The sequence below is a fragment of the Triticum urartu genome, chromosome 4 (assembly GCF_003073215.2).
Source record: "Triticum urartu cultivar G1812 chromosome 4, Tu2.1, whole genome shotgun sequence".
Taxonomy (NCBI): domain Eukaryota; kingdom Viridiplantae; phylum Streptophyta; class Magnoliopsida; order Poales; family Poaceae; genus Triticum; species Triticum urartu.
In genome coordinates, this window is record NC_053025.1 from 589,021,132 (window position 1) to 589,043,069 (window position 21,938).

The 21,938-nt window shown below is 47.1% G+C and overlaps 5 protein-coding genes across 5 annotated transcripts; 3 read left to right on the plus strand and 2 right to left on the minus strand.

Annotated features, from left to right (window-relative positions):
• Positions 1 to 708, plus strand: LOC125554301. Its single transcript, XM_048717877.1, has one exon. It carries the CDS (start codon positions 5 to 7, stop codon positions 545 to 547), a length of 543 nt encoding a protein of 180 aa, XP_048573834.1. The 5' UTR covers positions 1 to 4; the 3' UTR covers positions 548 to 708.
• A 2,180-nt stretch (positions 709 to 2,888) lies between these two features.
• Positions 2,889 to 8,775, minus strand: LOC125552935 (WD repeat-containing protein 3-like). Its single transcript, XM_048716662.1, has 12 exons — positions 8,456 to 8,775; positions 8,138 to 8,353; positions 6,975 to 8,066; positions 6,293 to 6,415; positions 5,450 to 5,631; positions 5,136 to 5,367; positions 4,814 to 5,023; positions 4,608 to 4,736; positions 4,039 to 4,107; positions 3,528 to 3,650; positions 3,384 to 3,434; positions 2,889 to 3,256 (listed from the first exon to the last, which is right to left on the minus strand). Exons 1-12 carry the CDS (start codon positions 8,699 to 8,701, stop codon positions 3,107 to 3,109), a joined length of 2,823 nt encoding a protein of 940 aa, XP_048572619.1. The 5' UTR covers positions 8,702 to 8,775; the 3' UTR covers positions 2,889 to 3,106.
• Positions 8,776 to 11,056: 2,281 nt separating this feature from the next.
• On the plus strand, positions 11,057 to 12,789 carry LOC125552937 (L-ornithine N5-acetyltransferase NATA1-like). Its single transcript, XM_048716663.1, has 2 exons — positions 11,057 to 11,821; positions 12,542 to 12,789. The coding sequence occupies exon 1, from the start codon at positions 11,095 to 11,097 to the stop codon at positions 11,785 to 11,787; it is 693 nt and encodes a 230-aa protein (XP_048572620.1). The 5' UTR covers positions 11,057 to 11,094; the 3' UTR covers positions 11,788 to 11,821; positions 12,542 to 12,789.
• A 19-nt stretch (positions 12,790 to 12,808) lies between these two features.
• On the minus strand, positions 12,809 to 13,393 carry LOC125552938. Its single transcript, XM_048716664.1, has one exon. The coding sequence runs from the start codon at positions 13,338 to 13,340 to the stop codon at positions 12,999 to 13,001; it is 342 nt and encodes a 113-aa protein (XP_048572621.1). The 5' UTR covers positions 13,341 to 13,393; the 3' UTR covers positions 12,809 to 12,998.
• Positions 13,394 to 20,897: 7,504 nt separating this feature from the next.
• On the plus strand, positions 20,898 to 21,645 carry LOC125554302. Its single transcript, XM_048717878.1, has one exon. The coding sequence runs from the start codon at positions 21,194 to 21,196 to the stop codon at positions 21,470 to 21,472; it is 279 nt and encodes a 92-aa protein (XP_048573835.1). The 5' UTR covers positions 20,898 to 21,193; the 3' UTR covers positions 21,473 to 21,645.
• The last annotated feature ends 293 nt before the right edge of the window (positions 21,646 to 21,938 follow it).

Here is a 21,938-nt window from a genome sequence, read left to right on the forward strand (position 1 = left end):
TCATATGGCGATGCATCCTCAGGTTGCTTTACTCCTCACCCTCGTCCTCCTCCTGGCGGCCGGAGATGGCGGCCTCGTCGTCGGCACTCTGCCCGCGATCATCACAAGGACATGCGTCGATGTCGGCCGCGGTGGGCAAGTGGGTTACGACTCCTGCGTGGAAGCGCTCTCGGCCGACTCGGCGGCCGCGTCCGCCAAGGACGCACGTGAGCTCGCCGTCGTGGCCACCAACCTTACCGTGGCCAACGTCACATCGACGGTGCTCGTCCTCGACGACCTTGTCAAGAACCTCGGGGAGTGCCTCCGCTACTACAGGGACATGAACAAGACCCTGGAGGGCGTGGTCGGTGACCTACGTGCTGGGCGCCTCAAAGCGGCGTCTCAGAAACTCTTGGATGCCACCGAGGCGCCCAGCTCCTGCGACATGCTCCTGTTCGAGGGGAGCGCGGAGAAGAACCCGATGAGCAAGGAGAACAACGACGCCGAGTGGCTGTCCCGAGTGGCATATGCGATTGCTAGCTTGCCGGCGCCGAATTCTCGGCACTGACGTCAAGTTTAATTCTTGGTCTCATGCAACTTATTAATCTAGCTACGCAGCTAGCTGGTGGTTGATGTGATTGCCATTTACTCGGTCCATCGCATAAAATGAAATTGCCATTTGATGTCCAGCGTGTGTGATGTCAATTCCATATACAGAACGGCTCTAATGTGACAGATAACATCTCATACGGGAATTGTTGTTGATCCACATTTTGTCTCCAGACAAGACAGGCTGCATGAGTGGGGACCTCCTGTTCGGCCCTCTCTGCGCCAGTTCAGGACTGCTGGCACCCACGCACGACGCCGACAGTATATTTTCATTTACAGAACCACAACTATTGCAAAATTGCTTTAACTGCAAATTCTACATCATCATTTTCACATCATATAATACAATATGTTAAATGAAGGTTAATCTTGACAAGACTCGGCAGGCAACCTATAATTATTGTCGACAAGTACTACTTTTCTATGCAACTTTATCTATGATCTGCCATCGCTTCACTCACTATTGCCTATATAAAATAAGTTGTGAGGATAGTAACTATAAAATTAAATGCACCATTTCATTCTCCATTGCTCCAACTATCCACCCCTCTCCTCCACCACCCCCACTCCATTGCACAACTGCATCTGCAGCCATAAATTTCCTGTGGTAAAATTCGAAACATATACTCCCTCCGTCACGGTTTAGAAGGCACAGTTAAATTTGCGTGCGTTTCCACAATAGACAAAGTTTAGGGCGCATTGCATTTATTTCTAATAGCTAATTAGTACTATTTCTATATGCATGCGTAGTGTGAATGCTATTTTTTAGCCCATCTTTATATGCATGCGTAGTGTGAATGCTATTTTTTAGCCCATCTCATAACCAATAGATAACCACCTAGGTTCCAGAGAATTTTCAACCGCGCCTTCTAAACCGTGACGGAGATAGTAATATATTTTTCATAATCCATACACATGTCCATGATCTTACTGTAGACATGTTCAGAATAGACTCTGTGTATGCCGTCCATGCTTGCTTTCCTGTCCCCAAAATAAGTGTTGGGTCTCACAACACAACATAATGTAGAACTCAGATGGTCAAACCAGAATACTTCATTTCTGAACTCGTGCAGTGCTGGCGACTACATAGCTCAACAATCGCCATAGTAGCATATGGCATGAGGCACTTGCAGATTTGAACAGTGGCAGGCTGAAAGCTATACACATAACAAAATAAACATGAGGAACTTCTTAAACAAATAACAAGAGTGTGCAAAGGACTGAAGGTGCAATGTTCAAACACATCGTTCCAAGTCAGCCACAACCAAGGTCAGTTAATTCATTTTGTGGCAAACCGAAGTCCATTAAGTAGTACCGTGTGAGCAAAACTTCATGCTACATGGATTCAGCTCCAAAGAAGAGTACTATTATACTCTATATGAGGACGCGATCCCGCAAGATTTCAAAGGATGAAGTCACGTGAATGGATCGCCTATATAATATATGAAGCATTAACCGGTAACATGTCAATTTAGTATACCTCGAAGAAATACACATCCAGTATGGGCTCATGTATCCGGATGCTATAGATCCTAAACTTTTACAGTATATGTTGACTATTAGGCATGAACAGACATTACAAACTCAAAGTTCTATAACCGCAAGACAACTAGCTCCAAATCATATTACATGGTCTTCTCTAGAGAAAAACAAAATGCTAAACCAAACTTCCGTAGAACAGCAAGAGGTGCATGAGGTCAGCCCAATAGTTGATCCATCATCATTTGCACCATTATAAGAATATACTTGATGAAAACTGAATAATCCTATCATGTTTGATGCTAAGGATTTTATCAAACATAAGTCAGGTCTTTACCATGTTTCGACCCATTAATGCCATAAGAGCACTATCATCCATAACTGTTTTTACCATGTTTGCCAACCTCGCGTGAACAAAAATTGCCATGAAAAAGATTCGGGTTGCCATGCTTAAACTCCAAATGTTCAGGATTTATCATTTCCGAAAAAGTTTACTCAATATGGAATTATGGTTTGCATTTGAGATCACAGCAGTGGCATCTGGCGTCGCCCTATGGATTGCAACTGCAACAACACCTGGTCAGAAAATGACAGCTCAATTCTTTTGTAGTACGATTTTCTATTAAAAAATTGGAGGTTTTCAAAAGTAAAAGACTTTATTTACAGTCCAAACTCCAAAAGTTTGAATTCCCCAAAAGTTTTATACTCTAAACGTCCTACTTTTCAAAAAAGGTCTCGAATTTCCAGAAGTTTGATATTTCAAATGCTCTGAAAACCTTGAATTTGTTTTGTAACTTTTAAGCTAGGGGTGCTGCAATTTCTGAAAGCATAAAAAAAAGGTTTGACCAAGCATTGACTTCCTAAAAGAGAGGTACACGTACACCTCCTTTCCCTAGCAGGCAACCGCCAAGTAACAATGGCCCACACACAAACTTCTCAAAATTCTGCTGTGCTCATGACAGTATGAAATGAACACAATAATACAGTGTGGCGTGTACATCTACAACAGTTGAGTAAAAACTGACAAATAAATCCTTGCTCAGCTCTGTACAGACGCCTTGGGTTTCTTCTTTTTCCTTTTCTCGCCGCCGTCCGACCTATCTGACCGCTTCGACTGCTCCTGCCTGATCTCCAGGAGCTTCGCCTTGGCGTCCCGGAATGGCGCATCTGATCTCATCGTCAACAGTTCCTGAAAGATTTATGTGCATGAAACAAATCGCCGAAAAGTCAAGGCCTGGTTGCACTGAAAATTTCAGGATAAAAATACCTCAACTTGCACTAAAATGTTAAAATACAAAGGTGGCATCTTATCTTACCTTTATATGATCCATCGCGGCGAGATTGAAACCTATGGTATCCTTGCAGTCCTGGAGGATGTTTAAAATCAAATAAGGGCATGACCTCAGATTGCTGCAAAGCGGCTATCTATTTTCTAGAGGAGGTGATTGCAGGTTATTTACCTTCACTCTACCGTAAAGAATATCCTTCAGTGCTGTCAGTATCGATCTTGCAGCCGGTGTGGTAGTTAGCTGGTTGTGGTGTGTTTGAAGCAGCACAAGGCAAACCCGACAAACAAGCTCAACCTGCATGGTCACGACAAAAGAGATCAGGATTTGTGCATATCAAGTTATCGAGAGAAATCTGCAGCAGGTCACACAAATTCAAGCAGCAAATCAACAACGAATGCCATGTCTAAGTTTAACTAGCCCAAAACTTGGCAAGCGCGCACTAAACAAAATCAAACTACTTCATGTGTGTCCTGGATAGTGGAGGATACTATCATAGAAAGTGCAACTCCAAGAGGACAGCATGAATATGAATTATGAAATATCATATGTAGCCACAATCAAGAGAAATTGAAAAAAATATTTGATACAGAAATGTGAGGATCAGAAATTAAGAACACGGACAGGAATTTTGCAAGTTAATACAGCACTAGGATTAAATATCGAAGTATCAATATCACTGTACCTTCAATGGGATTAGAGACCACTCCTTCAAGTAAGCCATGAGCTTTAGTGCATCTGAGAATGGCAACGACTGCTCAAGGGAAAAAAAGGAAAATACGAACATGTTATCAGATGACGAATGATTATATGCAGAGAAATACCATTCGCTTGGTTGCTAAGTTGATGGTTCGTCATAAATAATAACTTGAAATCAGTTGAATAGCTCTCATGTAGACACATCATGAGATATCAATTCCTAACTGAAGAAGCACATCATGAAAAATCAGAGCTCCAACTGAAAGACACTCAACTGAACTACGATATGATGCACAAAGGGCAATGACTTGTCTGTATTGTTGACATATTCAACTTTAGTTTCGACAAGATGACGAACACACAGACGAGGATCATAAGGGGACACATTTCTTACATAAAGGTCACGCACATGATTGTTGCACTATATAAGTATATAATATATGTCTACTTCACAATGAACTACTGATGAGGACTCAAAAGGCTGTAACCCGCAATAAATTCGGGTAAGATCAATTTAAAATATAGTAATCCATGACAAATTAACAAGAATCTTACCAGAAGGGCTTGTTCCAAGTCATTTGGGCGGACACTTGACACTGCATTCAGAACATATTCTGAAGGTGAATGCCCTTGCATTATAACATTAGGCTTAGATTTAGTTCCCTCCCCATCATTTTTTAACTCCTGACAATCGCAAAATACACAGCTGACGTTAATGTCCATTTGGTAACTTAATGTTTGTTAATGCACTCGAGTACTACCTTCTGCTCATTAAGACGTTTTTCTTCTTCCTCAGCAGTGTCAAGTGCATCAATAATTGAATCAGCAGCAGTTACTGTCTCTTTTGTTTTCTTACCAGGAACACCCACAGAACCCTCATCAGGAGCATCATCTTTCTGCCCATATCTATCTTCAACCGCATTGTCTAAATCAGCCTCAAAAGTTTCCTCCAATCTTTTCTCCCTCTCTTCCTGCAAATTTTGGTGCGTGTGGGTTCAAGAATTAGAAGGCAAATCTCGGGCTTGATAGAATACCTCAATATATTCAACATGGAAACTTCATTCAAGGCAATTCATAGAATACCTCAATGAAAAGCTGTTCTTCGGTACGATCCCAACGCCGAATAGAGCGATCATGAGAGCCTGTTACGATAAAATCACCACGACTGCTAATCGCAAGGCACCAGACTTCAGCATGGTGTCCTTCAAGCGTTAACAAAAGCTCAAATTTATCAGCGTCCCAGTACTTCACAGTACGATCTTTCCCCACACTGAACATGTAATGAGTTTTAGGAACAAACTTAACATCCATCACACTGCAAGAGGGAACACAAAAAAACCTGTAAGGATTCTGCCACTATTCAGAGCATGAGATAAAACCAAAAGGCAAGAAAGGACCTGTCTGTGTGGGCAAAGATGGACTTATGGCAGTCACCAAAATCCATACCCCAAATCTTCAGATTTTTGTCTGCAGAACCAGTAACTATTAGAGCACCATCGGATGATATGTCCATGCAGAGAACTGGAAGCTTGTGCCCGTAAAGTGAAAGACAAAACTTTAGTGTGTCCAGAAAGAAGACCTGCATAAAATGTGAAATATTAGGGGAAGCAATAATTGAAGCCAGGCTTGTTTCTAGATTGCTTTTCGATTGCTACAATTTTGCAGGGCGCCAATTGGCATCTCAGAGAAATCGTCAAATCACTCAACAATTCTCCAAATCCAAAGCAAAATTTAGATGTTCAGGTACAACGGTTGAAATGAACACCTAGCTAGTGGCATTTATCCCTTATCTTTCTTTTAGCTGATACAGAGGTTGTGCTCTAAATAGTAAATACATGAATAGCAAAGTTAGCACGAGTAAGTATATTTCAATAATATTTCTTCTCGCTTATATTTCCTTTCTTTACATTGTCAGGAGAAATGATTGGCAGTGACACAAATATAAAAAAAAAGGATGGCGGATGGCAGATCACCTCATAGAAGCACAGAAAATTATGTGCTCAAATGTATTAACACGCTGAAAAGCACAAGTCAACAGATATTCACTTATGTGTACATCGACTTGATACTATTCTCCTCAACTATGAAACATGTGGTCGAAATACATCAATTCTAAGCAGTAAATGATGAACCTTTTTTTTAAGCAAGTAAATGCTGAACTTTGTGTGTGTGTGTGTGGAAGGGGGTTGGGGGGGATGCGAAGCTCAAGACCATGATCATAATGAGTATAAGAATACAACCTTCACTGTGCAATCCAAAAGAGCAACAGCAATATGCTTCCCAGTTGGACCGATGGACACTGCAAGGACATCGTCATTCATTTTCAAGGTTCTCACATTTGTTACACTCAGATACTTTGCGTCCTGAAACAAAAGAATAACATTATGAATATCTGCAGATAAATTTAAATCCTAGTTTCCAATGCAAGAATTTCACAGCACACATTTCAATCCACAAGCTTTTTAGCAGAGCTGTGGGGTATCGTTGGTAACACAAAAATATGTTGAGAATTGCTATACAAATAATGGATACACACATTACCATTGAAATTGATACAAATAAGAACAAAAAGTGAGGGATAAAAGAATTTCTTTTGGCATGGAACTTATCTTCTACGGTTTTACAAAGTCATTACTTAAGACAAGGAAGCCTCCAACTTATTTAGTTCATGGATAGAGCTATAGAAGCCAATAACATATATCAACATGAAAAACAGATGGGACAAGCAATCACATGGTTTCACATTTTTAGAAGCTAAATTAGGAAATTAGTAATGACATGTCTTCATGTGGACGACTCATTTCATAAAACTGGTGGTAAAAGAGAAATAAAAATAAGAGAAAATCATGAAATATCAAAAATGTTATTCAGTGCACAATTACTACAATAGACTCCATGATAAGAAATAGACTGAAGACTCACCGAATCAGATTTCTGCACTAACTGGTATTCCCAGAACTTGACATCGTGATCAGCACTTCCGGTGACAAAACCCCGTGCATTAACAGTTCCATCCTCATCTGGAATGAGTACAATCGATCGTATGGAACCAGCGTGAGCTTCTATTACATCAATCGAGTTCCCACTGTTAATATCAATAATCTCCAAGGTACCAGTCTTTGTGCCGATAAGGCCATACCGATTCCCAGGAACAAATGCACTGCACAACCCATATCCAGAGTCAACAGTCCTAAGACAGTCACCTGTACTAGGATTCCAGATTTTAACAGCATTGTGACTAGTTGACATTAGGAGGTTGTCCTCTGAGTTAAGTGCAAGACTCCTGATGTCAGAACGATGCCCATGTATCTCAACTGAGTACATCTTAGACACTTTCTCAATATCCACCGAGTACGTCTCAAGCACGTTATTGTTCAGAGACAAAGACAGGGTCGCAAGGCAGCCTTTTGGTGGATTGCTTGGAGAAAATGCAACAGAGCAAATTTTCTTGCTGGTCCGCAAAACTTGGAGGAGCTTAAATACATCGGTAACCACAACAGTGGGATTCTGAGAGTCTTGAGCTGGCAAAGGATCTATGACACTACCATTCCCTTCCGCCGCCGCAGCTTTCGCTGAAGCCTTCTCCTTCTTCCTGTGCAGCCGCCTCTTGGCCTTCCGTGTGGCCTCTGTTTCATCAAGAATCCTATAGATATCAGCAGTTTTCCCCGCCACCTGGCATGCCACAAGACTGCCATCCTTATTGAACCTAATGGTCTGAATTCTTTCTTTGCTCTGCCTCGGAATTTCGCCAAACAGCTTGAGTGCATCCCATTTGTTCCAATCTTCGCCCTCTTCAGCTGATTGCCTGATTCTAAACACCCGGAGCTCTGGATCGGCCGAGCCAGACACCAAAAACTTCTCGCTAGGATCAACATCCATGGACCATATCTCGCTGTGGTGGCCACCTACAATTTGAAGGCAGTGCTGTGTGTCGAGGTCCCAGACCCGGATGAACTTGTCCTTGGAGCAGGTCACCAGCTTCTTCCCCGAATCCAGGAACACTAAATCCGTTACCTGCAGCAAGCAATCCACAAATTAGCATTGTTGGCTACGCCAGCAAATGGAGATAGAGAGCATATCCAAACCTGATCACGGTGGCCACGGAGCCGGAAGAGGCCGGCCTGTGCAACGACGTCCCAGAGGATAACATCGCAGTCCTTGCTGCCGGAGGCGAGGACAGCGCCGGAGGGAGCGAAGCGTATGGCAGAAGCAGCAGAGCGGTGGCCGTGGAGCGTCGCCTCGCAGGCGCCGGTCTCGGCGTCCCACAGCCTGATGCTCCCGTCGGCATGGCCACTCGCAACCTGAACAAGCCAACAGAGAGGAAAAATCAATCCAGCTCGTTCAGAAACGCGGGGAGCAGGAAAAGGGGACGAATTTCAGGCGAGGCGAGAGGGGGGGAATACCGAGGAAGCGGAGGCGGAGGCGGCGGCGGGGGAGGAGGCGACACAGGAGACGGCGAGGGAGGCGGAGGAGGAGGATGGGGTGAAGGTGGCGGAGGGGAGGCCGCGCTTGAGGTCCCAGGCGGCGAAGCGGTCGAGGGCGGCGGCGAGGAGGCGGCGGCCGGAGGGGTCGTAGACGACGTTGGACTCCGGGGAGGCGACCACGCCGAAGGAGAGCGCCGGCTCGTAGCGGAGGTAGGCCTTCACCATGGCGCCCGGCCGCCGGCGGCGTGGGAGGGGAGAGTGGTTGTGGGGGTTAGGGTTTAGTTGGGGCGGGCAGGAGGGCGCCCGGCCCGGGGGTTTTAAGGGATCTCGCAGTTTTAAATCTCGTTTATTTTTTTCAAAAAAAATGAGTTGAAATTTCATTCGTTTTTAGGGGAGATTTTCATTTATATGATGCTCACAAGTTTGTCCTGTGTACATTCAAATAATAATAATAATAACTTCATTTATAATGAATAAATGAAACTTCAGCAGAATAAACTTTGTTGCATATAAAGGACAACAGCAATATCAAATATGTTTATTTCATATACTACTCATCCCTTCATCATCCTCTCTAGCAAACATGCGGCTAGGGTTTCTCCCTCCCGGCGACGGCGCCACCGATCTGCCTTGTCTCATGTGGTCTTAGGACGACGAAGGTGCAGTGGATCCTAGCCATTGTCGACGGGAGGGCTTCATTTTTTATGTTTCTTTGCGTTTTTGTTAGGGTTTGTGTCCTACTCAGGAGGCGACACAGCGACAGCTCCCTGAATATGGAATAAGGTTCTCCCCTTCTAGCCCTGTTTCGGTGGTGCGCCTAGCATCATCGAAAAGCGTGTGGAGGTGAGTCTTCGTCGGATCTGTCTTTGGTGGATCTGCTCGGATCTTGTCTTTCTCATCTACGCTCATGTGTCTTCATATTGGATCCTTCCGATCTACGCTTCTATTCATCGGCGGTGGTTGTTGTTCTATGGGGCCTTGGCACTACGACTTTCCGACTATCTACTTCAATAAGTTTTGCCAACTCCGGAGAGGAAGGGGCAATGATAGTGACGCGCTTTCGGCTCGCTTCAGGGCTTGTATTCGTCCTAGGTGGTCTACGGATCTGAATGTAATTTTTTATTTTTGATGTCCGTTGTATTACCATGATTAAAAATGAATTGATTAAAAATTCTCGTCAAAAAATAACAAAGTGAAGATAAAAAATGTATAAAACAATAATAATGCATTTATACAAGGAAAAGGTGAAAAAATGGTCGTTTATTCGATGAGAAGTTTCCCTATCCAGAAGCGGGAACAAACCGTAAAGTTTCTCTACCGACAATAATCTAATGCAAAGATATTTCAAAAATCTGCTAAAGGTATGATCTGTTTAAAAATGATAGGTACATAAGTTGTCAATTGCATCACATCCATTGGCAGGATAATCATCTGTTTAAGAACACTGACATCAACTGGAAGGATTTGCAACCCCACAAAGAAAAAGGATTCGCATGCCAAAGATCCTTGATTCGAGTTCTTTCAAACCATGTTTAATGTCGACTGTCATTTTATATGGTCATATGAAGCTATATCCACCTTTGATATCAGTGTACTTACCTTTTTGATGGCTAAGAATACCATCATTCCTAAATGCTAAACAGTCGCTCAAGACAAATAGAACAAATATCAAAAATATTTTATGAATTTTCATACATAATTATTTGAAATATAGCTGTCCATTGGATCTTATTCGTGGGCCAAAAATTTCTTTTTCCGAGAATCTACGAGGATAGCAACAACAATAGTCTCATTACCAAGAATAATAAAATTAAACAAATGATATAATTTATACAAAAACTGTCAGAAATACAAGTCGTCACCCCTCTGCTCGAGAATTGGGCATTGTCCATTATGTTCAAACCATCTTGATGATTTGTGAACTATTATTTGATATGGAGATAACATCATCTTCGATCCAAACACATTTCATTTCCTTTGTGCTAAGAAACCTTCGCCCCTGATTGCTAAGCAAACGCTCTAGACATAGATCAATTTATGTAACATTTGGTGTCTTTTCTTTATTTCCTTCCAGAGCGGTGCGAGGTGTTTTTTCTTTCTTTTCGAGAGCAATGTGTGGTGCTTTCACACGAAGACGCGCGGCTGTTTTGACGCGAACACGCCGCTCGAGCGCTCTCTTTTCACGCTAGGAATCTTTCCAAGAGGTTGGTCCTTAGGCGTGACTTCCTCTGGAATCGGCGCCTTGGGAACCCAATCCTGAGGAATTTTGAGAAGGCAATCCTGTGATCCAAATGCACTCCGTAGAAAACAATCCTGAGGTTTACAATCCTATGAAAATCTTGTGAAATCAATCCAAAGAAGGCCTGGTGCTAAAAATGCAAAGGGGTGTGCAAAGATCACAGAGGCTTAGTAGACTAGCACATAATGTTGAGCACCATAATTTGTTTTTAAGCATATCATCATATGTAAAAAGTTCAATCAATTTAAAGAGAAACCACTCTACATTTCCATCTCCACCGGTCATCTCATCACAGAGCAGAGCAGAGCAGAGGAGCAACCCTAGCTGCAGCGCAGCGTATCCCCCCCCCCCCCCCCCCCCCCCCCCCCCCCCCCCCAAGATGGCGGCGGCGCCGACGACCTTCTCCGGCGAGGTGTGGGCGGAGCTGCGCCTGGCGGACGCGCGCGACGTGCCGCACATCCACAGCCTCATCCACCAGATGGCGGAGTTCGAGCTCCTCACCGACCTCTTCGCCGCCACCCACGAGCTGCTGGCCTCCACCCTCTTCCCCACGCCCCGGCCGGCCCCCTTCGCCTCCTTCACGGCGCTCATCCTCGACCTCTCCCCGTCCCCCGCACCGGCCACCGGCGACACCGTCGGCTCCCGCCGCCTGGACCTCCCCGCGTCCCCCCCGCTCGCCGACCCGGAGGCCGGCGCCTTCCCGTCCCCGCGCGGCGGCGGGCGCGTCACGGCCGGGTTCGTCATCTGCTTCCCCAACTACTCCACCTTCCTGGCCAGGCCGGGGCTGTACGTGGAGGACATCTTCGTGCGCGCGCCGTGGCGCCGCCGCGGGCTGGGCCGCATGATGCTGTCCGCCGTCGCCGGCCGGGCCGCGGAGATCGGGATGGGCCGCGTGGAGTGGTGCGTGCTCGACTGGAACCAGAACGCCATCGACTTCTACGAGGGGATGGGCGCCGAGGTGTTCAAGCAGTGGCGCATCTGCCGCCTCACCGGCCCCGCCCTCGACCAGTACAAGGGCGCCGGCGGCCAGGCGGAGGAGGAGCAGGACGCCGCCGGGAAGGCCGGTCAGTAGGAGAGGAGAGGACAGATCTGGGCTCCCGAGACTGGTAATAATAAAGGCGGTGGATTTTGCCTCCACTCGGTGATGTATTCTTCCTTGCTACTGATAGTGATTTAGTGCATTGCTATGTTCTTCATGGAGATGAATTATGGACCTGCTCTTGCCTTCCTTGGAATATGTGTTGAACTGAATCTGAAACTGGAATTGTTCCCTGTTGCTATCATATTCTGCGTTGGAATGCATGATAGGAGCTGGATGAGCAACACACTCCTAGTCCAAATTCTGAAGGGGTTCATCAGAGAATTACATTGATCGAAACTCTCGCACCCCTGAAAACGTCTAATAAAACTGAAAAATCAGAGACCCCCTTGTGAGAAGTGACGCCGTGTTGGCCTGTTGGATCTTAACTTTCATTTGATGAGCCATTATAGAAGGTCAAACATCGGTCTTGCAAAGTAGAGATTTTACTGAAACAAGGTCCCCAAGGCTTGGCTTGTGATCTGCACCTAATGATTACTCCCTCCGTCTCAAGATGAGTACAGCTTTATACAGTTAGTACAAAGTTAAGACACTTATTTTGCGACGGAGGAAGTACTTTTCATGATAACTGGAAGTCACAATGTTTCTGCCATAATGAACAGATTGCGTGTCGATGTTGCGTAAGTGTACAAGGCTACAAGCTGAAATTAACGCCGATGTTGCATAATAAGTGCATACTACAAGGAAAACTGATTCTTGTTTCTCATGTAGTTTCATTTCTATGTAGATTGTTTCTGAATCTGCATTGATGATGCTCTTACGGGAGGCAGCAGTGGAGAATTTTCTGCAATGGGTGAAAGCCTCAGGTCGTTTTCTCGGAGAAGAAAAGGTGAAGGATGCAAGCGTGATTGAGGGTAAAGATTATGAATTCAAATATCAGCCGTTGGTGTCATCCGATGAAGGAATCAGGTTCCATGCATGTGTTGTATACTTACTAAGATAAGATGTGGCTAAAGAGTTGATGATCAGGTTCAATTGCATGTCTAATAAAATATTTTTGTTTATAATCATCCTATCAATGGAAATCCCGGTAAAAGAAAGAACAACAACGAAGGATCTTCATCGACTAACTGGCGACGATATTGGGCCGGGATCAAGAGCTAAATTATTGAACTCTGAAGACGTGAACAAAGTCATCATCGGAGCCTCAACCTACCGGCAGCATCTCATCAACAGAAACCTATCTAGCAACGATCGACGATGGTCTTGATGGGCCCGATGTTGGGCTCGCCGAACAGGGCGACGCCCTGGCGGGTCCTGAGCGTCGCGTACTCGCCGGCCGCGCGGGCCTTGTGCGTCGTGTACTCGCCGGCTGCGCGGGCCTGGCTCTTGAGGCTGGCCCAGTAGCGCTTCGCCGCCGCCGCCGCCGCGCCCTTGATCCCCTCCGTCGTTGTCCATGGCCCCGCTCCGGCCGGCGCCGGAGCCGCCTCCTCCTTGCGCGCCAGCGCCTTGAGCATGGCCTCCTCCTCCGCGGCCATGGGCGCCGCCGCCTTGAGCATGGCCTCCGCCGCCCCCTTGGTGTCCATGGCGCTCGAACGTCGCGGCCGGGCTTGGTCGTCAAGAAAATGCTATGGAACCCACCGGTGTATCGAGAAGAGGAGAGGTTTGGATATTGCCGCTGTCGCTGATGCTGCTATGGGGTGTGGGCGGCGAGCTGGAGTTATATAGGACAGGAGCATAGCATGCGCTTGTTTCTTGAGGAGAAAGCAAAGCTCGCGGCTTGGAGCAGGGTGCAAGGATAGAAACAGAGACACAGAAGTAGCTCCCGTTCCGTCTGCACCCGGGAAAGGAAATCATCGTGATCCGAACTCCGAAGTGGCCGTTAGTTATATCCAATCCAATCCAAGAAGGTTGGTTAACGGGGCGCTCTCTTTCTCTTCCTCTTGTTCGGTTCGGTTTCTGTTTCTGTTTCCTTCTTTCTTTGCCCCTAGTCCAAGACGGCCAGCGCCCCCTCCCCTCCCCTGCATATAAGCAGGCACGATCCCGCAGCCCCATGGCCTCCAAAGCAACGCAAGCACAAGCAGCGACATCGTCTTCTCATCTTCACGTAGATACAGACAAGTTTTTGATCTCGCTTTTCGGGGCCTGATGGAGAACAAGGGGGCGGCTGCGCCGGCGGTGCCGGAGAAGGAGGCGCAGGCGGTGGCGGCGACGTCGTGCTTCAAGAGGACGGTGGGCGAGGACGCGTCGCTGTTGGAGCTGGCCAAGGACCAGTACCGGCAGTTCGCGGAGGCGCAGGGTCGGGACCACTGGGAGTGCATCAAGAACAAGGTCAGCTCCATGTTCGCCGACCCCATCTTCGGCGGCTTCAAGCCCGACTCCACCGCCAACACGCCGCCGCCGCCGCCGTCCGTCGAGTCGCAGTAGATTGTCGTCGTTCGTTCGCCTGCCGTCGTCCGTCTAGATGACCTATATACCGTTGCTACTTTATTATGAGGATCACGGGCATTGTTTTTAGTTGTGGGGAACTTCTATCCTCAACTCGAGGAGCTGTATATTGTGGATTTTGAGTTTATTAAATTCTTCAAGTGATTATCTCGAAGAAGAGCACCTTTTTTTTCTTTCTCAATGTGATTTTTTGCTATATATCTTGTTTTCATGCTGGTTGTGATGCTGGATTTTAGGAATTTCGTGGTATTATGTTTTATTTTCTACTTCTTGAATATGTTAGTGCTCCTTATATGGCTCGATTCAGAAAAAAATACTGGATTTTTTTAGTGGATCTGGATCCTTGTGAAATCCTAAGTTTTGCACTTTATTTTAAAAGAAACTTCTCATCCACCCAAATCTCTTTACAAATGAATTGCTTTTCATGTGGTTCTCTAATAATCCTAGTCTTAACCCATAGTGTTAAAAGAGGACGTATATGTTTTGCCAGACCTGGACAAATCGCTGAAAACGGTGCCTCGCTTGAGTTTCGTCCCAGGAACCAATAAAATCCAACGAAAATGCATCACCTCACATGGTTTAACGATATATAATCACTTGTAGAGGGTGCCATTGTTTCCCAGACAAAATGGAAGTCCACAATTGTAAGGTCGTCCCCAACAATGCTGCTTCACCTACCACAAAACCAAATCCTAACTACTCGCATCATGATCCTCAAGGCAAGTAAAACAACTTCCAGGAGACGAAACGAACCCAGATGATCTCGACATTAATAAACGTTAGCATAGATTTAGATACACTCAGAGGGTGTTTGTTTTCAGGAACTTATTGGTTTAGAGATTTAAAAAAGTCCTGTCCCATCTAAACCAAACAGGAGGGACTTTATAGGGACTTAAAGTGGGCATTTGGGACTTATGAAATAAGACTCTCAAGGAGGGACTTATAGTTGTAATTGTTGGCTGCATAAAAACCTCCTCACGCAACTCGCCATTGAGAAAAGCGTTCTGAACATCAAGTTGAGAGATAGACCACTGACGAACAGAAGCCACGGCAAGAAGAGTGCGGACAGTGGTCATGTGGGCCACAGGAGCGAATGTCTCATCATAATCTCACCCCTGCTCCTGCTGAAAACCACGGGCCACAAGACAAGCTTTGTAGCGCTCAAGAGAACCATCGAAGCAAGTCTTAATCTTGTAGACCCACTTGCAGGTGATGGGACGGACACCGGAAGGAAGGGGAACCAGATCCCATGTGCCAGAGTGCTCAAGAGCAGCAAGCTCTTCAGCCATCGCAAGCTGCCATTCGAGCTAAGTCATGGCAGTCCGATAGGAAGTGGGCCCAGCAATAACAGAGAGACCGTACCGATCAGGGGAGTAGCGATCAGGCGGGGGGCGAGGCCGAGCACGGAGGTTGTGAACCGGGGGAGGCGTGAGAGGAGGTGCACCAGAGGTGGAAGGCTCGTCAGAGGAGACATCCTCAGTACGAGATCGGCGAGTATAGTGGAGAGGAAACGGTGAGAGAGGGCGACGGACTGGAGATGATGGTGGAGAAGTGGAGGAGGAGGATGGACAAGACGGGGTCGGTGGTGAATTTGAAGGAATGAGAGGTACCGGAGGAAGAGGTGACACATGAGGCACATAGCAGGATGCATCAGGAAGGAGAAGGAAAGAAATGTCGTCCACAGATAGACTCGAGGAAGAAGAACATGGGTAGTAAGAACGAGACTCATCAAAAGTCACATCACGTGAGATGTGCAAGCGACGACCCACTGGATCCCAGTATCGATATCCCTTGTGCTCATCATTGTAGCCAAGGAAAACACACTCAACCAACTGAGCAGTCAGTTTGGTGCGTTCTCGGGGGGCAAGAAGAACGAAGCACACGCATCCAAACATACGAAGAGCTGAGTAGTCAGGAGAGCGACCAGTGAGACACTCCATAGGAATGCCACCCTGCAGAGCAGAAGATGGCTGAATGTTGATGAGATAGGTGGATGTGGAAACAACCTCGGCCCAAAAGTGGGGTGGAAGGGAAGCAGCAATCATCAGCGCACGAGCCGTCTCAAGCAAATGACGATGCTTTCGTTCGGCAACGCCATTCTGAGCATGAGCACCAGGACAAGAGAACTGGGCAAGAGTACCCTGTTCCGCGAGAAAACCACGCAACAACTGAGAGATATATTCTTCAGCGGAGTCAGCACGAAAAGTATGAATGGGCGTGGCAAACTGGGTGTGAACCATGGCAGCAAAACGTTTGTATATAGGGAGAACCTCGCTATGAGATTTCATGAAGTAGAGCCAAGTGTAGCGAGAGAAATTATCAATAAACAAAACATAGTAGCGATGACCACCTTTCGAATCAAAGGGAGCAGGACCCCAGACATCAGAATGAACTAAGTCAAAAAGACGCTGAGATACAGATTCACTAGTAGGATAAGGTAACTGAGTCTGTTTGCCAACTCTGCAACCATTACAATGTAAGGAGACATCTCCAGATACAGACCCTAAGAGGCCCTGACGAACTAACGAAGACAAGCGAGAGCCACAGATGTGACCAAGGCGATGATGCCACTGCTGGAAGGACGCAGATGAAGAGGCAGCAAGAGCATGAGAGCTGGCAGAAGTGGTGGTAGCGGAAGGAACACAAAGCCAGTCAACCTCCCAAAGGCCCGCTGACTCACGGTGCCGGGGGCCAGCACCAACCAAAGCCTTGGTGCGACGATCCTGAATGGAGCAAGAGTCGGTATCAAGAATGACACGACAACCAGAATCAGTAAGTTGGGCAGCGGAAAAAAAGATTCATGGTAAGGCGAGGAACATGTGAAACACTCGGAACAGAAAAAGATGGAGTGAAAAGAATACCACGACTAGCAACAGGAAGAGAGGCGCCATCAGCAGTAAGAACATTAACAGGCGAATCAAGAGGTCAGAGAGAAGACAACGTGGAAAAATCAGAAGACATATGAAAGAAGGCTCCAGAATCCAGAATCCACGAAGATGTACCTGACTGTGTAGATGCCGGTGATGGTGAGGAAGGGGATGCAGTCACAGCAGCAGTAGAAGTAGTCGACGAGGAGCCTGAGGAAGCAAGAAGACGCTTGAGGCGAACAATGTCCGGGTCAATGAGTGACAGAGTCGAGGAAGACACAGGAGTCCCGCTGAAGGAGGGGCGCCTCTGGTCTCGCTTCTTCTGGAGACAATCAGACTCTGGGTGACCTGGCCGGGAGCAGTAACCACAGACAGTGTCACATCGCGACATGCCCTTCTCAGCATAAGGAGGACGGCTCACCCCTCCTGGAGGAGTAGGCAGGAGAGGCGGAGCAGTGAGGCGAGCAGACGAGGCAGGAGCCCGAGCGGTCAGTACTGACGGAACCAGAAGCAACCCAGCAGAGCGAAGCCGGGTCTCCTCAGCACGAAGCTCGGCAAGTATCTCTGAGATAGGAACACGACCACGAGCAAGCAAGTGAGCACGGCGAGGCTCAAACTTAGACCGGAGGCGAGATAAGAACTCATGGACCCGCTGAAACTCCAGATCAGACCGAGTAGTCTGACAGCAACGACATGTTCCACAAACAACTGTCCGAAGAGAGTCAAGCTGGCACTAGATGGCAGAGCACTGTGAATAGAACTCATCAACAGAAGAATCACCTTGCTGAAGTGCGTGCTCCTGACGCACCACAAATAGGTAGAGAGCATCACCAGAGGGCTGATAGCGCTGACAGAGATAAGACCACATCGCTGCAACTGTGCCAAGTCCCGTGAACTCGGAAGCAAACTGAGGGAGGACACTCGCAGTGAGAACAGCAGCAGCTCGAGCATCATCATTGCACCACTGAGTGTAAGCAGGCGGATCATCCCGGTACACAGAGAGCATCAGAATAAGCGGATACCTGCTGATCATAAGCATCAACCGCAGCATCATCCAGAGCCTTGGCAGCATCCTGGTCAGCCTGAGAAGCATCAGCAGCAAGGACCGGCGGCACCAGTGGGATTGGGGCCACGGGCGCAACAGGGCATGGCGGACAGGGGACCTCGCCAGAAAGAACACCCCACAGAAGAAGATCACGCATATGAATGCGCATGAAGCCTGCAAACTCGGCATAGTTGGTGCCATCAAAGATCACCGAGCATCGAGGAACAGCCACATAGCCTGAAGATGACATACTAAGATATCCCCCTTTTTATCTCTCTCTCCTTTTTTTTGGTCAACAAATAGAAGGGACCCGATCTAGATCGGGCCAAGGCGCACACGAGCACAAAACGCGAGCAGACGTGCCTCTCGATCCAGAAGCAGAGCGAGGCAAGAGGGCAGTGGCGACGTCCAGCCGGTCGATCCAGAAGTAGAGATCGAGCCGGAGGGAGGCAACAGGGCGCAAGCCAGGAGGCTGCGGGGTGCGGGCCGGGCGCTGTTGGGGAACATAGTAATTTCAAAAAATTTCCTACGCACACGCAAGATCATGGTGATGCACAGCAACGAGAGGGGAGAGTGTTGTCTACATACCCTCGTAGATCGGAAGGGGAAGCGTTATAACAATGCGGTTGATGTAGTCGTACGTCTTCATGGCCTGACCGATCAAGTACCGAAACTACGACACCTCCGAGTTTTTGCACACGTTCAGCTCGATGACGATCCCCGGACTCTGATCTAGCTGTATTTTTTTTCTTTCTCAATGTGATTTTTGCTATATCTTGTTTTGATGCTGGTTTTGATGCTCGATTATAGGAATTTCGTGGTATTATGTTTCTTTTCTACTTCTTGAATATGTTAGTGCTCCTTATATGGCTCGATTCAGAGAAAATTACTGGATTTTTTCAGAGGATCTGGATCCTTGTGAAATCCTAAGTTTTGCACTTTATTTTGAAAGAAAATTCTCATCCATCCAAATCTCTTTACAAATGAATTGCTTTTCCTGCGGTTCTCTAATAATCCTAGTGTTAACCCATAGTGTTAAAAGAGGACGTATATGTTTTGCCAGACCTGAAAAATCGCTGAATACGGTGGTGCCTCGCTTGAGTTTCGTCCCAAGAAGCAATAAGAATCCAACGAAAATGCATCACCTCAGACTGTTTAACGATATATAATCATTTGTAGAGGGTGCCATTGTTTCCCAGACAAAATGGAGGTCTGCAATTGTAAGGTCGTCCCCAACAATGCTGCTTCACCTGCCACAAAACCAAATCCTAACTACTCGCATCATGATCCTCGAGACAAGTAAAACAACTTCCAGGAGATGAAACGAACCAAGGTGATCTCGACATTAATAAACATTAGCATAGATTTAGATACACTCAACTAAGGCCATTTCAAACCAAAAACCGATCCCCTAAAAAATAGAGGATCCGGCCAAGTAAACCTTAGTGGACTAAGTTTTGGTAAACATAAATTTGCAAGAATTCAACTGAAATTTGCATACATTTAAACATAAGTTCAACCTAGTCTTGACAATTGAACATTAAACATAAATTCAAACTTAAACTACACTAAACTTAAACTAAATTAGACTACTCATCATCATGGGCCATAGTGGAGGTTGAGGCAATCTTTACTCGACATGCCACCACCGGTAACATTCTTCACGAAGATGGCCGCTCTGCCTCTACGAGTTCGGGTGCTCCCGGCGGAGGTCCGGCATGTACCCTTGTCTGCGACCTCTGTTGCAAGGTGCTCCCTCGCCTCCCGGTTCCCTCGAGCCGTCGCCGGATCCACCACACCTGGCGTCAACGGGACGAGGTGGGCAGGCGCCGTCCCAAAAGGGAAATTGAGCCTCGCGGCGGAGTCGTGGAACTGGACTTGCCACCGGTCGTATTCGAGCGCCATCATGTGGAACGACTCGATCCACTTCCTCTTGTGGGTCTCCCGGTCGGTGATCTCCGCCATTCATGTTCCCCACGTGCACTGCCGGATGCCGATGTATGTCCTATGCGGCTCCCGCTATGGGGGGGGGGGGGGGAGTCGGCGAACCGAGTGGGGGCCGAAGCATCGACCGTGCAGTGACGGCTAGAGGATGCGCCTCTTGAAGGCGAACCACGGGCGTGACAGTGCGGATCCGCGCTGCAGATTGACGGCGGGGACCTCCGGCCACCGCGTCCGGCCATTGGAAGGAGGGGGAGGCGGCGAACGACAAGGGAGGCGCCAGCGGCGGGGCGGAGGGGAGGAGGAGGGGAAGAGAGAGTGTGATATCTTTTACTCGGCCGGCAAGCGGTGAAGTAAATATAGGGAGAACCGCGGCGGCCGAGGATAATTTATCCTCCTATGAGGCCAATTGGGGATCGGTTAGGTCCTGGTTAAAGAAGTAAAACCAGAAGTTTACTACTCTACCAATTATTGGGTACTAGTTAGTCCCGGTTAGAGGAGTGGAAGCAGAATTTTACTTCTCTAATCGGCTATTGGGAACCGGTTAGAAATGACCTGAGGAGCATAGTATTAGACTAGATATTCTCGCAAAAAAAGAGATTAGTTTAGATACATGACTCAACTAAGGGAGATTTCGGCATCATCGCATCGATAAAACTTTATCAAGGCGACTACACACATAAGTGAACTGACTGAGAAAAAGAACTTTTACCCCCGAATCTATCTCTACTTCCTAGACTACACTTGGCACATTGGTAGCGAAGGGGATTAAAACAAGGAAGGAACAGAGAGAAGGAGTAGTTCCCGTTCCCGTTTGCACTTGGGAAATCATCATCTCATCGGAGAAGAGAAGAAAAGTGTCCGTTTTTACTTGTGATCCAGTCCAGTCCAAAGCTAAGAATCCGTGTTTACTTCTGCCATGGTGATGATCCGGACTCGTAGTTTCTCGTGTGGTCGACTTGTGTTCTTATCCAATTATTATTTCCACTCGGACCCTTCTTCCTCCTCAAGATAGGCCGACCTCCCCTGCATATAAGTAGCCACGCCCCCTGGCCACCAAACCAACGCAACCGCAACCATCAACATCGTCTTCTTCTCTTCACGTAGACAAGTTTTCAATCTCAGTTTTTAGTTCTTCATGGAGAACAAGGGGGCGGCTGCGCCGGCGGCGCCAGAGAAGGAGGAGGCGCAGGCGGCGGCGGCGGCGACGTCGTGCTTCAAGAGGACGGTGGGCGAGGACGCGTCGCTGTTGGAGCTGGCCAAGGACCAGTACCGGCAGTTCGCGGAGGCGCAGGGTCGGGACCACTGGGAGTGCCTCAAGAACAAGGTCAGCTCCATGTTCGCCGACCCCATCTTCGGCGGCCTCAAGCCCGACTCCACCGCCAACACGCCGCCGCCGTCCGTCGAGTCGCAGTAGATCGTCGTCGTTCGTTCGCCTGCCGCGGTTCGTCCTGCAGTATATCGTTGCAACTTTATTATGAGGATCATGGGCCTTGTTTTTAGCTGTGGGGAACTTGTATTTGTATCGTCGTATTAAACTCGAGGAACTATATATTGTGGATTTTGAGTTTAATTGAATTAGTCAAGTGATTATCTCGAAGAGGAGCTATATCTTGTCTACATGATTCTTTGTTTTGATGCTTGATCCATAGGAATTTTGTGGTATGATGTTTTTTCTACTTCTTGAAAATATGATCAGTGCTCCCTTCTTATAGGGCTCGATTCAGAGAAAATTACTGGATTCTTTTAGAGGATCTGGATCCTTGTGAAAATTCACTTTGTTTTAAAAGAAAATTCTCATCCACACAGTTTTTCCTGTGGTTCTCCAGTGTTGAAAGAGGACGTATGTCACTCCAATGCTATGTGTTTCCCAGACCTGAGAA